The sequence below is a fragment of the Neurospora tetrasperma genome (assembly GCF_000213175.1).
Source record: "Neurospora tetrasperma FGSC 2508 unplaced genomic scaffold NEUTE1scaffold_6, whole genome shotgun sequence".
In the NCBI taxonomy this organism is placed as follows: domain Eukaryota; kingdom Fungi; phylum Ascomycota; class Sordariomycetes; order Sordariales; family Sordariaceae; genus Neurospora; species Neurospora tetrasperma.
Window position 1 is genome coordinate 2,434,528 of NW_009799104.1, and position 17,471 is coordinate 2,451,998.

Genomic DNA, 17,471 nt, shown 5'->3' on the forward strand with positions numbered 1-17,471 from the left:
GAAGTGGCAGGTCCCTAGAGATACCTACTAGCCTCTGCGAACCGTTCCGAGTCCTCTTGTGGCTTGTGCACTGCTAGCTTCCATAGGTAGGTACCACACGCATAAAAAGTAGATCCACCCAAAAGACCGGACCAATGGCGTTTCGATATTCAACTAGAATTAGCCCTACACTAGTACCAGGCCCGCCAGACTGGCTCACTGCTGGCTGCAGAAAAATGTTGGGCAATTGTCCAAAGCAGTTCGCATCAACAGCTGCCAATTCCCGTCCAGGAGCTCCTGCCGGGCCGTCCTGGCAAGGGAAATAGGGGCTCCATGGCATCAATAGTGTACAACTCCTCCTGATCAATCATCAACACCAGGACGGCAGTCAACCTCAGGATGGGAACCTGTGCGTGTAACTTTTAGGTTTGCAGTTTGCATACAGCACATTTTCACGGTGCGTCTCACTGGCCACGAATTCTCTGCAGCCGTCGTCACTTGTGCAATGTCCTACTTAGCTGGAGCATTCCAGCAGTTTCTCCATGATTCCAGTCTGGTCTCCTCTCCAACATCCAACACGTATCCTTTTGATCAACTCACCTCCAACCCTTGCCTCAAGAAATGGTTCTAGCTAATTCGGATCGGATCAGTTGGGAGAATCAACATTCATACCATTTCCTGATCGCATTTGCCTGGTCATATCTGTGACCTGACACCCTCAAGACTGGAGCTTGTGAGCGGGAATAAAGCATGGAGGAGTAACAAACTATGAGTGAGGACCGAGAAGAACACTTGGCTGCATTCAAGGACAAATCCTAAAAGCGACTATACAAGCCCTTCACTCTGCTGTTCCGCGTCGATAATCACCTTCCATGTCTTCAACGACCCTGTGAATATCAAGTAGCCTTCTGATCCCATATTCCTCCATCATTTTTCATCGAGTCATCTGCCAAAGAGTAAGAAGAGACCCCGCAGTTGTTCTCGAAAAACATGATAGCGTCTCAAGCTCTCCTCTCAACAGCACGACCGCTTATATAATTAAGATCCGGCACTCAGCCTCCACGACACGTGTTTTGACTCTAACAACGGCTTTTACTGAAAGGTTCATCGGAAACAAAAGAACAGATCGTGATTCTCCGTGGCGGAAAGCTCGGCTACACGGATAAAATAACGTGGATGTTACTACACCAACATGTGGTGTGAACAATCAACGACGAGCCAAATGAACCATGTTTATGAGTCTCGACGGTCGAAGCCGGCATAAGAAGAGACGACAATGTTCTCCCTAGTGGAGCTCTACCCTGAGTTCCTGACCAGGCGAAGTCCAAAGAACATCCAATACCCACACGGATCTCATGAAATCGAATGGAAATCTGCAACAGAAAAAGAGGTCAGGACACCACAACTTCCCATCACCGTCGCAGACCGACCAAGACAACTTGTAATCCTTTCTCTACTTTTCCGCTGAGTTTCGTTGCGTAGACGCATTCCACTTCAACAGTCATCACCAACCCAGCTATGCAAGTGGCGAAACATCCCGAGTTTTGAACCGTAGCGTAGTTGAATTCAGGTTCTTGTTATATCTCATTCTCCTAATACAAACTTCTTTATCGACTTTGACCCTATCCCAAGGCTACTCCCCGTGATCAAGTTCATATCTCCATTACTTAACCACTGTTTGCCAACGGAAATCGAGGCTCATCATTTCTAAACCTTTTCGTCCTGTTTTTGCGTACTAGACAGGAGTCAGGATGGGCCAGTTGGGTAATAGAGGGAAAGTGAAGAGAAAGGCGAAGAGACAGGTAAAGAGAAGCATTGAGACTAGGTACTATTCAGATTTGTAAATATGCCCTATCATACTAGTGGTTAAAAGAAATCTCGAATGTGATGACGACTCTTTTGATTATCTTGACCTTTGGTAATTAAAAGTTTACTACCTTACTCGTCATTGATTATGGGTCAGGATGATTACTTAAAACCAACCTCACAAAAATAGACGAGCCACAACAAGGGGATTACTCAATCATATAAAGAAATATATATCAACATATACATGTGTGTAATTTCAGTCTGTCTCAAGAATGCACTGGGAAGCAGAGGTTGATAAAATGATGAAAGTGAAGCTTGAGAGGGAGTGAGCGAAGTGAAGCTTGAGAGGGAGTGAGCGAGCGAGACACACCACGGGCGGGTACCTTACTCACACGCATGTCTCCAGTCGCTCCCGTTTCCCTACTTCCCAATCCTTCCAGTCCTGAAATATCCCGTGGTTTTCTTCAAAGCTTCCCAGTTCTGTTCACTTTCCCAAAGCCAATACAGGAGATAGATATCCCGAATCCACATACCAAGCCCTCTGCTACGTTGTGTACTTGTGACACCTCTCGGCTACACGCTGCAAGGTCCCGTTATCCGGTGCCTGAGAGTCCTTCCATCACCTGAGTTCGTTGTCCAGTGTCTTTGGCATGGCGTATTCTGGCCCATTCACAGTCCGCGAACCCGATCTACCTGGTCCATATAGTTCCTGTGACTGGTTTGCAGCGGTTTGCAGCGGCTTAGGGCATTCTCTGTGTAAGTGGATGGTTCCTGTTTCATATTCAGAGACAGGGTTGAAGTTGATGTTCTGCGAGTTAGTGCGTGATTGGGCTGGGTTCTTGAGGGAGAGGGATATCCTAGCGTACCTAGTTCTTGATATCTTTTCATGTGCCTTGAATGATCCTTCCCAACAATAGATCGACATGATGTACGTGGGTGTACCAAAGCCCACATGGCGGGAGTACACACTACCATTTGCTAGTGTTGGGAGTAAGGTAGCGAACGCCTTCTCCTTATTCTAGACCCTTTTCTCTCCGCCCATCCATTCATGTTTGTCTAGATTGTAAGACTCGGACCATAAATAAGGTAGAGGGGATGCCGACTCAGTAGGTGGCTGGTTTGATATAAAACACCCCGTGCCTTTCCCGTCCAACTGGGCCCAATCATCAGAGGTACCCTCGCTGGCTCGCAGTTAAGATAAGGTGAGAACCGAGATGACTAAGAAAACTACGACTTGGTATCGAGTTAACGTGCGAGATGAGACTGCAGTAGGCGAGCACCCGGGTGTGCACATTCGCCTTGAGAATGGGCGTATGTATGCCTAGGCACGCCGACTCGAAAGTGTTGTCTGGAACGATGTCTCAAGTTATTGTGACAACGTTTGACAAAAACGTATCACTTCATGTTGACTGGCGCAGAGTTTGCGTATCTGTAGCTTTAAGTCGACGACGGTTTGCTTTTCTGTGTACCTATCCAAGACACAAGCCCCCCCTCCTTCCCCTGCCTGTCGTTTTCGTCCCGAGTACCTAGCTTGCACTGATTCAATCAAGGGACGGTGCAAGTCCAAATCATGGCTCCTGCAGGTACAACATGCTTCCCGAGTCCGCCATGGCGGAGAAACATGATATGTATATTTGCATCTGGCGTCAGTGTTTTGAACGCATCAGTGAGTGAAAAGTTCCGGTACACTGTCCGATGTAGATGGTTACCCTTGACGCTATCTTCGAGGTCGCGGGCATTCTTCGGTAGGGGCGGGGGCTTGAGAGAACGAGAAGATAGGCACAGACCGTCTCGGCAGGCCCGAGGAAATTGCATGTTGAGGCAATGATTGAAGTACAACACGACCCCTTGAGTCGGCTTTGATGTCAGATTATCGTTGTAAAAGTCAAGGCGGGAGACGAACTTAGCCAGGGATGAGGTTCTCGGGGATTATCACGCCTCTTGCAATCTTCTCGTCCGCGATCCCTTGTTCATATCGATTGAAGCAGGCTTCTGTCAGGTTTCTGGAAGACCAGCCAAGATGCATGGTGCGCGGCACGGCAAAAAGGGTGCCGGGTCTGTTTCCGCACGCAGGAGGCGAATGGCCCCGATCTTAGATGCGGCTCGTGTAGGTACACTATATAGAGACGAAAGGTGTCCAGTGAACAAGGTCCAGAGTCCTCGGCAGAAGAAGGGCCATCCATGGCATCGTGGTATCCCAAGCATAGAGCTCGACATACATAGGTCCTGCAGAAAAAGGTACGTACAGTATGTAGGCATATCAACCTACCTACAGGCACCCTGCAGAAACGCCTTTTGCGTAGGTACCACACCGACAGTTGCAGCACACATACCTTTCGAACTCGAGGTGGTATCTGCATGACAAGCGCGATAGGTGCTAGGCTAAAGACACAGGCTCAGGTAGTTACCTACTTACTGTGAATGAAGCAGGTACATCCTCGATGACTGTCTTGAAAGATGAGTGCCGACTCTAACAACGAGCCTTGTCGATGAGTATCTGGCTGAACGTGTGTTGCGAATGGTGTTGATTTGCAAAACGAGGTATTGTATAAAATTGGCGCTCCATGGACTAGTAGGCTGTCGGGTTGTCACTCTCTTCCTGAGCTACGGCTGTTGTAGAATATGCTCGTTTCCCCTTGTTCTTCGATAGAAGGGTGACAGAAAACGGCAAAAACTCGTATAGCGAGTTGCTCCTACGGCATTGTGCACCTCATGATGAGACCTGTCACCGCGTGCAAATTCCATCTGCCGACAAGGTTTTGGAGAAGGAGAGAAGGAGAAACCTCGTTTCACCGAGGAGACACACACATACAAGCTTTGAGTTGTGCAATCAAAGAATTCTGTATGGCTGGCTGGGTGCAGTGGTGGGTGCGTGGTCAACTTGCCTGCTAGAAAGCGTAAGACAAAGCGGATCTTGTTATGGAGGCTCTGGTGTTTTCAAAGTGCAAGGCGCTAACCATTTCTATCAAGTTCTCGTAGTATTGCCGTCCTCCGCAGCGTTCTCTCAAACAGTTTCGATGCCGGATACCTACCATTTAAGGCATGTTTCGCCGTCAACCTGGCGGTATCCTAATTTCCTCAAGCCGAGGTGGTGTGTAGTTCAACGCATAAGCAGTAGCAGACAAGCTGTTAGCAAAGAGCGGCTTTGTGATCCAGCATTGTCCAACGTCCGAGCGCAACAAGTTGACAAGAAGGCGACCATGGGGCCTCATAACGCGGTTGCCCAAAACAGAAAATCATCACCGTCTTGCTTGAGTTGCTGGTTCAACCCCTTACACGACTAGCCTGGATAGATCGCATCACGGAACCTGGCGCTATTCCCAACTCCATGGATAGGGATCTGGAGAGCGTGAGTGACTAGCCTGCCGTTCATATCTGACGGCCAATCGGTAGCAAATGAGTGGCATTCACGACGAACTGTACGTAGCTATACGGCGAAGCAGGAGGCGGCGTTTGCTGGGCTGTCAAACCCATCCACATACCACAGACCGCGTCCCACAATCTTGCGAAACACAAGGCTCATTGCAGACACTACAGGGCCAGGAGCGCTTGTCCAAGGACTGCTGAGTCTCGATATCGAAGGAAGTTGGTCAACCCCTTGAGAACTACATTTCGCGCGCGGAAGGCCTGCTGCGGCCCCACAGGCCGGCCGGCCTTAGATTTTCACAACGCTCATCGCTTCAAGCCGGTGCGCCCCAGTCGTCCTAGACATGACGCCCTGGCCGGGCCACAGAGGCAAGAAAAACGAGTGGACGCCAAACGCCAGGGACTGGGACGCGGAAATCCAAGGACCAAGACGGGCGTTTCGACTCCGCCCGTTTGGCCATATCTACCCCACAAGCCCGGGGCATTTAATCACGGTTGCCGAGAGGACGGCCGTGTCAACAGCCTGATAGCCTCCACCTTGGGGCGCCCCTTGGACGTAAGCTGCCCCGTATCTGATACGTACCGAGGGACTAAATCTTGGCTGATGAGCGTGATGGCGATTTGTCGAAAGAAAATGGTTGCCCGTTTTCAAAAAGTTCAATTATGCGAATACATAGCACGGTCCTATCGCGCCAAGCTTGAACACGCGAGGAGCACATGAGCACCTCACACCTCACTGTGCGTAGGAGGAGGGGTTGTCCCGGCCGTGATTGACGCGGGCAAGCAAAGATTGTGGCTGTGTTGTATGTAGATAGAGGTACATACTGTACTGTCGAACAGAAAGCCGCAGAGGTTGCACGCAGACTCGTTCTCCAAGATGCCAGGCCAGTCCAGGGTCGGAACCTGGAAGGCCCTCGAGTTGACGTCTACATACATTGGAATCGAATAAAGTTGACAGCGCCAAGCAAGGTCCAGAGCGGGTGTTGGAAGCAACCTCGACGACATGATGCCAAAGTCAAGAGGAAACGAGGGAAGAGGTTGAAGAGGTGGTGGCGCCCTGGTCCCTGTCAGTCTCCCGTGCAGAGTGTCCCCGCCATCGCCGTTCCGTTGCCGCCGGCGGTTGAACAAAAAGTGGGCAGGTGAAGTGAACTTGAAGCCTCTCACAGGCGCCTTTTCGTGGTGTTGTAGTGGTACGTAGCAGTGGCAGCAGTGGTCAAAAGTGGCTCTCTTCAACTGCAATGGCACCCGTCTGCACCAGGCAGTCTAGTCCCACTCTCCCGTCCCCACCCGTCCCCACCTGCCCTGTCTGGCAACGGGGACTGAGGTGCAGACTTCAGTTGCTTCCCGGGCAGAAGGCGGACACACTCCCGCTGTCTGTCTAGAAGCCGAAAAGTGCATGTGCTGCCCTCTTGTAAGTGTGCGGTGCAGCAGATGCAGCAAGCAACAGCCGCCCGACAGCAGTCACGAAGCAGTTCTAGACAACAAAAACTCAATCATATGCTTCCCTGAACTTTCGTTGTGTCCTTCCTTGTCTCCAATTCTCATTTGGCATCTGCAGGCCGAGTATCCCCGCCCCGCCCGCCGTCCGACCGTCAGCAACACCGGACGACAGCCAGACAACTTCAGACGACGGCAGCCGTAGTAGTAGCAGCAGCAGCAGCAGCAGCAGCAGCAGCAGCGCCGCGCATACCCGACACCAGTCCGCCATCTTGGGTTCACTTGTTTGAGCCCGGCCAACAATAAGTCGATAACGAGTTTGACGAGATTCGTGAAATTCGACAACCCACAAACTGTCAACGGCCACACATCGACACCGACTCGTACAAAGTTGGACCACAATTGGACACACCCTGCCCAAAGCAAGCAATCCCCCGCGCCGCCCAACCAGTCACCCACTTTATCCAAGTCATCCAATCCCTCTCCAGTCTGCGCACTTGTAGCACCAGCACCATCCTGTATGGACTATGCCCGACCTTGCCCTGTTCAATCATCAATTGGGTGCCGTCCACAAGCTAACGTCTGGTCACCACTCTCAAAAGGTAGCCGGACCCTGACCTTCTGATAAGCATACTAAAAAGCTTCGAGATCCATCAAAAATAAATCGTCATTCAGATAGTCTAGAGAAAACAAGCGGAAAAGTGAAAAGCGCCAGCCTAGTCCGAGTTTCCACACAGCAGTAACAACAGAAAGCATCACCCCTTCTTCAACGTACCCAGTCCCCGCCAAACCCAGCATCGCCGGTCCGGGGTCTGTCTTTTTTTCCTACCTTGTACCTTCAACTTGTACACAATCCCACCACAAACCAAAGCGCAATTTTCGACCGGCATCAAGCTTCCAGGATCCCGTCCCCCTTCAATTGTCGACTTTTTGCTCTTGTCCGTTCTGTGTCTGCGATTCTGGCCTGCCAACTTATATCCCGCCCGCCTCAATAACTGCTGCCACCCCCCCTCAATTCCCGTCTCTTCTCCCAAGTCTCGCCTACTTTTGGTTGACCCGGCCCCCAGCCAAACCGTCCGCCAGTACCGTACGTTGAACATCTTCCTTGTCTTTTCTTATTCTTAGTTACCCCATCTCGTAGCCCTCGTGCCCTCCCCGACGCTAGGGTTGGGTTTCTCTCGCAGTGACCATGGACGGCCAGCTCTCCCTCCTCTCGCCCACCTCGTCCTCCTCCACTTCGCATAGTCGCAAAAGACTCACAAAGAAGCAACGCCCGCCATCCGCAAATCACCGCACTAGCTCCTCTTTCAATGTCGAATCGCTCCGTATTGACGCCCAATCTCTAGACAGCAAACGGAGCGCCTCCAGCCTGCGCCAGGGCCCCAACTGCAACCAAAGCCCTTCTCTGGCCAGGACCGTATCCGTCCCAGTCTCCGTCCCTTCAAACGCGCCCGTCCACACCAAAGCCAGCAACCTCTCTCTGCCACGCTCCCACACCACTCGCTCTCAATCCGCAAATCGCCCTTACAATCCGACGCAGACAATACCAACCAACCGCTTTATCCTCTCGCCGGCCTCATCGTCGCAACCCCAATCTCAATCGCCGCCTTATCCCAGCGCTGTCGCCAGCACCACCGTTACTAGCTCCAGGAACAAGGACACATCCAAGCAGTACGACCCACTAGACTCCTGCATTGGATCCTTCGATCAAAACAAATTATCCACGGATGAACTGATTGGCGCTCCATTCGACGGCAACGCCATTCTCAGTCGAATCGAGGCAACAAAATTATCCGCCGCGCCCGCGCCCACGTCCACGACCACGATTGCGCACTCCAACAACATTTCTCCTCGTCGTGTCGCTCCTCCTCCTCCCCCGCCTGCTCTATCGCGCTCAAACACGGACTCCAAGGCTGCGAGATCTTCAAAACCGTCAAAGTCGCCCAAATCCACCATATCAAACAAGACCATGGGCGCATCTTCATTCCGCCATTCGGCGAGTTTCTCGTCGGCTGAACAACTTCCGCCAAGCGAAAAGCCGTCCAAGTCAGAGAGCAGCTCTTCGAGTAACAAGAGACACTCCGGTGATGGTAAAGAGTCCAGGGTGCCCGGTATGCTAAGGAAGAAGTCGGGCTTCTCCGGCTTCATGAACAGCTTAGTTGGGTCTCCGAAAAAGCCATTGATTTCGGCGCCAGAGAACCCCGTTCACGTCACACATGTCGGATATGATAGCAATACTGGCCAGTTCACAGTATGTTGCCATGCGATGTCAACTAGTTTGAATGTTATGGATGGACTAACACGTTGATAGGGTTTGCCAAAAGAGTGGCAGCGTTTGATAAGCGAGAGTGGAATCACCGAGAAGGACAGAAGAGAACACCCACAAATACTGGTCGATGTCCTCACATTTTACAAGGAGACAACCGAGAAGCCACAGGAAGATCAACAGCTAGAGAAGTTCCACGATGCACGAGCGACAGATTTTCGCAGCCCGCCCGTGACCGGCACCGCTCCGCTCGTACTGCAAACAGGCGTTGGCTACGCTCATGGTCCCATGTCGCCAATGATTAGTCCACCCGCTAGTCCTAGGTTCCCCCAAGTTGGTCATGAAGGCAGCTTTGAGAACCCTCGTGCGCCGCCGCCGGTTCCCAAGGGCCCTGGCCCTCTTCCAGCAAAGGATATCAACTTGATCCCCAGCAGACCGGCACCGAAGCCACCAGCAATATCCACACGACCGCTGGTGCCGCCAGCCTCATTGCCAGCCAAGGATTCAGGAATTGGCATGCCACCGCCCGGTGATGAGGCCCCGATGCCGTACCTCCCTCCCAAGGATAATGTCCAGCATATGTACCAGGAGGAGCACAGGAGCAGGTCCAGATCGAATTCCCGAACAAACGGCGCTGCCCCGTTCTCTCCCGTGCAGGCGTCCCCACTGCATCCGATCGCCGCGGCGAACCAGACTGCGGCTTATCAGCAGCAATTGTTGCAACACCAGCAAGAACAGGCCATGGCCCAAGCCCAAGCAGCAATGAGTGGTCAACTGAGCCGAGCTGCAAGCAAGAGACAACAACCAACTCCGCCCACCTCACAACACCAACACCCCCGGCAGCCAGACATCAATGGGGCTCCTCGTATGCCACAGACTCAAGGGGCGGCTCCCCAAGCTAGCGCGAGACCCCGTCACAGACCGCGGCAAAGTAACGCGATTGATGTCGTGGCTTCCCTAAAGAGGATATGCTCCGACGGGGATCCGAGAGAGATTTATCGTGGGTTTACCAAAATTGGTCAGGGTGCCTCTGGTGGTGTGTATACTGGCCATGAAAGGGGAAGCAACAGGCTGGTGGCTATCAAGCAGATGAACCTTGAGCAACAGCCAAAGAAGGATCTCATCATCAATGAGATTTTGGTTATGAAGGAGAGCTCACACCCCAATATTGTCAACTTTATTGACAGTTACCTATGTGCTGGGGAATTGTGGGTAGTCATGGAATACATGGAGGGTGGTAGCTTGACGGATGTTGTCACGTTCAACATCATGACTGAAGGGCAGATCGCGTCAGTTTGCCGAGAAACCCTCAGGGGCCTTCAACATCTGCACTCCAAGGGTGTCATACACAGAGATATCAAGTCAGACAACATTCTCCTTAGCATGGAAGGCAATATCAAGCTCAGTAAGTTTTCCCCTTCGGGCTTTTTGGGCAGTCTCGGAAAGTTCAAACCTTTTGAGCATTTTCCTGTTCATTTTCCCTCCATCTTCAAACCCTCAACGCCCATCTGGTGCTGTGACCCGATTTTAACCCTTGTTTTTCCACCATAGCCGATTTTGGATTCTGTGCAACAATCAACGAAGCTCAAAGTAAGCGTACGACAATGGTTGGCACGCCTTATTGGATGGCGCCCGAGGTTGTGACACGTAAAGAGTACGGCCGCAAGGTGGATATCTGGTCATTGGGCATCATGGCCATCGAGATGATTGAAGGAGAGCCTCCCTACCTGACCGAGTCGCCTCTTCGAGCGCTTTGGCTCATTGCGACCAACGGCACGCCGCACATCAAGGATGAGCAGTCACTCTCACCGGTTTTCCGCGACTTCCTCTACTTTGCCCTCAAGGTGGACCCGGAGAAGAGGGCCAGCGCTCATGATCTACTAAGGGTAAGTCTTGGTTCGCCCCTGCACTTTGAATGGCCCTCTGTTTGCGGCTCTTCGCCGGCTATATTACGCTACCAGTCTCAAGGAGATGGTGATATTTCCGCCGGGCACCCGAGCTAACTCCAGTAACAGCACGATTTCATGAACAAGTGCGTCGACCTATCAACACTGGCGCCCCTAGTCCGAGCAGCAAGGGAAGCTCGAGCCCAAGAAAAGGCCCGGAAAGGGCAGTAGTGTATGATTCTTCTAGGCGTTCTGTGCTGTGCACGCACGAGAGATATTCCCCTGGAGCGTTATTGTTTTCGCATCCCCCTTTTTGTTCTTTGCCTTTCTTTTTTTTTTTTTTTTTTTTTTTTTTTTTCCCTTTCTGGGTTCTAAAGCAATTCTCTTCTGCAGCAGAGATTTGTGGATTAGGTGTGGTTATCAACCCGATCTCTACCTTTACGCGGCCGGGCAGGTCTTGATTTTGCATCTGCTGGAATTTCTTTCTTGGTTTGAGAGATCAGTGGGTACCCGACACATAACATATGTACTTCGATCCTTAAAATTCTTCTAAGTATTTTTTTCTTCTTCTTTTATTACGAACGAGGGATATTTTGCCCGAACGAGCGAAGCGAACCCAGAGCACACACGTATACACACCTCTACACAGGGGGAGAAAAAAAACGAACCGTTGCACAGCGAGCGGAATACGAAATGCAAAGCATGCAAGCAAACAAGCCAAAATCACAGCGAAGTAGGCATAGCACAGCGAGCCGGAGGGCGACGGATGTTTTATGTTTGCTGGTTTCCTCGAAACGGCAACGGCCTTTCGATATACACAGGTAATTGAAGTCTTTGTCTTCTTTACGGGTTATTATGGAATTCGGGTTGGGAAACTGGGAATTGTCAAGAGGCGGGACATTTTCTTCTTGGTTATGGATGATATTTATGGCAATTATACAACATGGAAGAAGAATTTGAACTGCTGCACCAAGATGGGATGGGGCAAGATTTTCACTTCAAGGGCTCACAGTGTGTTTATTAGGTAAGGACGTTGTTGGCGTTTCTCACACTGGCAGGGAAAGGACGTCAGGGACAAAGTGCACGCTTGGAACGGGATGAGGGAGACATGAACGATGGCTAGGCTGGAGGATACAGAAGTATTACTTGAAGTGGACATTGAGACACTTGACCCTGATATCCGTTTCCTCTTGATGCGACATTCATGATGTGTCAGGTTAAAGAGCGTTACTTTTGACTTCTGAGGAATCCCGACAAAGGTATGCCAGCACCAATAGAAGCTCATCGATGCAAGCTGTATCCTACAAGCCGGAAAGGAAAAAAAGAAAGAAAGAAATTTGCCATTCAAGTCAACACCGGGACTCCAGATCTCGGTCAAAGTCATCATCACCAACCACATCATAGAACTTCCCAAGTCTGCTCGTTCTCACACCCTAACCTTCCTTCTCTCCCTCTGTTCAATCCTTCTCTAAAGTTGAAAACCCCTCCAGGCCTCAGTACACCGCTTTCTTTTCGATTTTCCACTGCCATCCCGTCACGATATCACACAATATCACACAAAGCATTCAATGGCAGTGAACCCATTAGCCAGTATGAGTATACAGCACATCCACTCAATCCCCATCCATCTCTTCACAATCACCATTACTGACTCGAGATCAGTAGTAGTCTCTTGGGTAACCACATGCCCCGTGTGGTGTACGCATAGTCAAGCCCCCGTCCCCCCGGCCCCCTGGCCTCTTAGCCCCCTCCTCCTTCCGCTCTCCGTGCGACTTCTTGGGGGTCGGGGCCAGGGACCACGTCGTCTGGCAAGATCCACTTTGTGACGTCATGTCGATGGAGAGCATGAAAGGAGCACCTACCTATTAGTAACTCAAAGAAAAGAGCCACAGGAGCACGATTCAAAAGAAAAGTTGCACCTGTGCTCGTTAGTTTGGATCAAGTCCTTGGTAGTCTGGCGTATTCAAGCAGTCAGCCATCAAATGGTGGCGGTGTTTAGCGGCTCTGATTCTCGTGGCTCGTGTATCGCGGTTGTGGGATGGAGACGGCTTCAAGCAGTAACATATACAAGTTGAATAAGCAATCATCAATGTTGATGCCAAGAATTATATTGTTTAACTCTCATCGAAAGAGACTATGCTCGATTCAATTATGTAAAAGCCCTTTCCCCGTTCACCCCCTATTTTGTTATGACTTTCTTTGAGCGTCAAAGGCAAAGCAGAGCAACTCGAGGAGACATCGCCGTAGAAAAAAAAAAGGGAAAAAAAAAGGTAAATCATTGATACATGTCCCCAAACGCCATCCCGTCTTTCCTGTGTCTTTTCGTCTCGAAAATTCTCAGCAAGCCAAATCCGCTGCGCTGAAACAAAAGCGAGAAACCCCCGTTGTCCGTCTAGTAGAGATGAAAAGAAAAGCCGCCATGCCAACGGTGAAAGATCCACCAAAATCAGAAAAAGGCGTCGTCCCTTTGCCGTGAAAGCTGAAATCCGTCCGCGACTCCTTTATGTGTGCAGAAGCTCGAAGTTCCATGCACGATCAGTCTTGGGGTGTCAAAGCCGAAAAAACAGTCCGTCTCTAAGGTATTCCCCCAAACCAAATATCTCATAGGCGACCAGTTTAGTAAAGGGTGTAGCCACCGTCAATGATGACATTGGAGCCGGTCATGAAGCTGGAAGCGTCAGACGCAAGGAAGACGCAGAGGCCGTTGAGGTCGTCAACGGCACCCAAACGCTCCTGGGGAGTTAGCGACTTCCAGATCTTCTTCTGGGCGTCAAGGGCAGGGACCTTGTTCAGGGCGGTATCCATGTAACCGGGGGAAATGCAGTTAACACGGATGTTGTACTTGGCCCACTCGGCAGCAAGAGACTTGCCGAGCTGGATGACACCAGCCTTGGAGGCGTTGTAGCACGACTGTTCCTGAGGGTAGTTGACGATGGTGCCGGACATCGAGGCAACAAGGATGATAGAGCCGGGCTTGCCAGCGGCCATCATGGCGCGGCCGACGGCCTGGGACATCAGGAAAGAGCCGTTGAGGTTGATGTCAATGAGACGACGGAACATGGCAGCATCGTACTTCTCGGCAGGAATGTTCGAGTCGGCGATACCGGCTGAGTTAACCAGGACGTCGGGAGCGCCATAGAGGTCAACAACGTTCTGGACGGCAGCGTTGATGGCGCTGCCATCACGAACATCTACCTTGAAGAATGAGACGGGAAGGCCAGTCTTCTGGTGAAGCTCAGCAGCAGACTCGTCGCCGAGGTCCTGGTTGGCATCGAAAATAACAATGGCCTTGGCACCAGCCTCAGCGCAAGCGCGAGCCATGTAGTTACCGAGACCACGGGCACCACTAATAATGTGTTAGCAGTTGATCTAAAATGGTGATCCGGAGGACAAAGAAGCTCACCCAGTGATGATAATAACCTTGCCCATGACGCTCATCTTTTGAAGAGTGCGAGGCATCTGACGATAGACCTTATCCTCCAAGGGCTGCACGTGGTCATCGGGCTCGCTCTCCGCAACCTGCTGGCGAGGCTTTACGGGAATGCTGAAATGATCCCCAGTGTTGGAGGAGGCGGCTCCCTTTGCGTCGCCAGAGTAGATAGAGACGGGAACCTCCGTCTCCTTGACGACCTCAGACTTGAGGTTGCGAGTGGAAACCGAAAAGGCGGCGCGTTGGGCAACCGAGGCCTTCTGGGCAAAAAGAGCCGAAGGGCGGGAGAAGGTGAGGCGCGAGGCCATGCGGACGGAGCGAGTAGCGGCGGCCATTTTGATAGTTTGTGGAATGATGACGGAAAGTGAACTGGCGAAGTTTCCAGGGTTCTCGAACAAACAAACAACAGCAGGAGGACAACGCTGCGGGAGCGGAAGACGGGATGGAAGTTTGGGTATCAAAGTGAATGACCAGTGGGTGAAGGGGTCGTTTGACGAAGGGACCAGGGCTCCTCAATAGCGACAACAAAATTGTTTGATCAAGAAGCAAGAGGAGAGAGCAAGAGAGGAGGGAGCTCGGAGTCTTTTAAAACGAAAAAAAACGTCGCCTGAAGGGCGGAGATGGATGGATAGGAGTTGTGACGGATACGTGAAGCCCAAAACACTAGGAAAACCGGAGACGGGATGAGGCAAAGTCCAGGCGGGTCTGTATGCCAGGTGGTGGTGGCCAAGGATGGATGGGTAATTCTCGTAAATATGGGTAACGGATTGGTAACGGATGGGGAAGCCTGCAAGGGTTTGACAAGGGCCAGGGGACGGAAGCCAAGCAATCCCAGAAGCGGGAGAGAAGGGGAGGGGAGGGGGAGGGGAGGGGAGGGGCGGAGGCGAGTCGAGATCTTCTTGTGCTAGTTTTTGCTGGTGCGTTTGGGTTGCTGCACTTGTCTATTCTCTGTCGATCGTCAGTGCGCCCAGTCACACTTGGAGATGCTGTGGTTCTATGTGGCAGCACTGCTGCTGGGCTCTTCCACTAGTTTGAACCCTTTGCGAACCTCCGAAGCTAAACGTCGGTCTGGATCCTTCTCCAATTTGCTGTGTACAACGCAACCAAGGGTTTCGAACCTGAATGATATTTGTTGTTGCGAGAACGGCTATCAAAGGGTCGGGGATCGACGGTGAACTGAATCATGCCGCAGCACCGACCCACCCTCCTCAGATTCCAAGGGAAATACGTACCTAAATCAGATGGAGAATAGAAAATGATAACTAGAGATAGGTACCTCTTACTTGCCGCGACTGAGAAGGAGAAACCGTCAAAGAAGAGGAACCTGCTAAGCTAGCACTTCCACCTTTGCAGTTTTTGCACCTCATTCCACATTGCCATTCTTCAAACCAGGGGTGTAGTGTAGAAACCTCTAACTCTGTTGGTACACTACACTGCACTGTAAAGTACACTAAACTTCAGTTACAAGCTGGTCGAGTGACAAGAACAATTTTCACTCTGATACCTTTAGGTCAACGGGCTTGACGCGGGAATGAAGCAACATGGGAGTTGAGGTATTCACACCCGCTCAAACGTAAAGGAACGGTAGTCGGTAGCCGCGGATATCCCAGTCGGCTTCTCCCCCGCATCTAGCCCAAGCATCACTATCACTACTATCATTATCTATTTTGCAGAGTAAGACGTACAACAAATACTTGTAGGTGGTAAGGTGGGAGTTTGGACGAATGGAGCCCACAGACGGCTACATAGACATAACATATACATACCTACTATGTAATTTGTGCCGGAGCGGATGGAATTGAATTGGTCTACAGACTAACTACCTCAGGTCGGTAGGCGATAAGCTTCTATGCCGTTTCTTCTCTATTTGCATCGAGTACAAGTAGTCTTGAAGAAGTGCCTGGGATACCAAAACACCGTGACGGGAGGACAGGTTGCTGGCTAGCGGTGAGACAACTCCCAGGCAAAAGCTCGACGGAAGCTGGTGGAAGCCTCCTAGGATCGGGGGGATCCGAAAATTAGGATCGTACGCAACAGGTCACAAGACCATCACAGTTTTTACCGAAGAATGCCTGATTGTGCAGCGTGCCTGGAAACCCAAGACCTTCTCGATAGCGCGCTGATTGTGGTGCCGCGGGTGTCCCATCTCGTTGGGATCTTTTGCTTTTTTGGAGAATTGGAGTTCATTTGGCCTTAGCGATGACCGGGAGTGAGCCGGAGGAACGAGACGGGAGTGGGGGAGGGGTACGAAACTGTGGGGTTGAACGGGTCCCTCTTGACCGTCGTGCAAGGCTGGCACTCTAGTGTACATATTGTGTAACTAGTGTATACACTAAACACGTACATTACCTACTGCGTAGTAGGTAGTACCTTACTCATCTGGGTTAGAAGAAGCGCCTCCTGCCTACAGGCCTTGCCTACCTAGGGTTTGGCGGGGTCGGTTTGCGAAATCCCCCAGCGTAGTGGTACCGTACACACCTGATACAGACATAAAAGCGTCGCGTACAGTTTTTGCGAGTGGCAAGGAAGAACCTTAATTCTCTCGGTGTCCCTGATAGGTTATCCGCACGTGACGTGAGCTCGGTCTCACTTTCGGTACTTTGGCCCGTTAGCCAATTTGGCGTGCACCCGAAGTCCCAACTCTTTTTTTGCGAATTGACCTGATAGTAGAAGGCGAAGCCTGGGTTGCGAGGCGTTTCTAGCCTAGACCTGTAGCATTTTTAGCCCCAATCCATGTATATGGATCTTCAAACTCTGTTTCGACCGATTGCTACAGTGTACACTATCCAAGGGGCATGTCTAAGTACGCTTCAACCCATCAACTCGTTCATTTCCTTCTCTAACCGATACGACTGCCCTCATGAATGGAAACATGGATATTTGATTAGGCTAATTGTTCGCGAATACCGACGGGTCCACGCCCAAAAACACTAAACAAGAAATGATGGAGCTGTGTGGGCGAGCAGGTGAGGTTAGGTTCCCTAGGGCCTCACTTCTCCACGGTGGTCCAGTGATCTAACCCGAAACGGTAACACTCATGAGATCCTGATTCTCATCCACTCCGCTGTGGCACTTATATAGTCGCCTGAGAAGTGGAAATGGGAGATTTTACCGCTCTTCACTACTCCTACACTAGACCAATTTTGATGCCGGTTTCCGGTCAGGGTAACTTGGTCTTGATGCCTTGTAGGTGACTTTATTGTCCGAGATAGCTTTGTTATGATGCCGTTGTCCATATGATAACAACATGACAGGTCGTTAGCCACAGCTCATCGAGTGGTCGACCACTCGCGGCTTC

General features: G+C 51.1%; 5 protein-coding genes across 5 annotated transcripts; 2 read left to right on the top strand and 3 right to left on the bottom strand.

The window, feature by feature from the left end:
- Positions 1–2,044: 2,044 nt before the first annotated feature.
- Positions 2,045–2,858, bottom strand: NEUTE1DRAFT_124817 (uncharacterized protein; the record flags this gene model as incomplete). Its single annotated transcript, XM_009856232.1, has 2 exons — positions 2,045–2,128; positions 2,473–2,858. 2 exons carry the CDS (start codon positions 2,761–2,763, stop codon positions 2,045–2,047), a joined length of 375 nt encoding a protein of 124 aa, XP_009854534.1.
- A 144-nt stretch (positions 2,859–3,002) lies between these two features.
- NEUTE1DRAFT_104037 (uncharacterized protein) lies at positions 3,003–4,861 on the top strand (the record flags this gene model as incomplete). The annotated part of the gene is made up of 6 exons (XM_009856233.1): positions 3,003–3,099; positions 3,372–3,516; positions 3,679–3,843; positions 3,913–3,980; positions 4,393–4,630; positions 4,768–4,861. The coding sequence occupies 6 exons, from the start codon at positions 3,003–3,005 to the stop codon at positions 4,859–4,861; spliced, it is 807 nt and encodes a 268-aa protein (XP_009854535.1).
- Positions 4,862–5,880: 1,019 nt separating this feature from the next.
- NEUTE1DRAFT_104038 (uncharacterized protein) lies at positions 5,881–6,862 on the bottom strand (the record flags this gene model as incomplete). The annotated part of the gene is made up of 3 exons (XM_009856234.1): positions 5,881–6,080; positions 6,452–6,473; positions 6,776–6,862. The coding sequence occupies 3 exons, from the start codon at positions 6,860–6,862 to the stop codon at positions 5,881–5,883; spliced, it is 309 nt and encodes a 102-aa protein (XP_009854536.1).
- Positions 6,863–7,780: 918 nt separating this feature from the next.
- On the top strand, positions 7,781–10,974 carry NEUTE1DRAFT_88085 (uncharacterized protein; the record flags this gene model as incomplete). The annotated part of the gene is made up of 4 exons (XM_009856235.1): positions 7,781–8,842; positions 8,903–10,262; positions 10,409–10,743; positions 10,873–10,974. The coding sequence occupies 4 exons, from the start codon at positions 7,781–7,783 to the stop codon at positions 10,972–10,974; spliced, it is 2,859 nt and encodes a 952-aa protein (XP_009854537.1).
- Positions 10,975–12,815: 1,841 nt separating this feature from the next.
- Positions 12,816–14,773, bottom strand: NEUTE1DRAFT_88088 (uncharacterized protein; the record flags this gene model as incomplete). Its single annotated transcript, XM_009856236.1, has 2 exons — positions 12,816–14,089; positions 14,147–14,773. The coding sequence occupies 2 exons, from the start codon at positions 14,506–14,508 to the stop codon at positions 13,360–13,362; spliced, it is 1,092 nt and encodes a 363-aa protein (XP_009854538.1).
- Between the last annotated feature and the right edge of the window lie 2,698 nt (positions 14,774–17,471).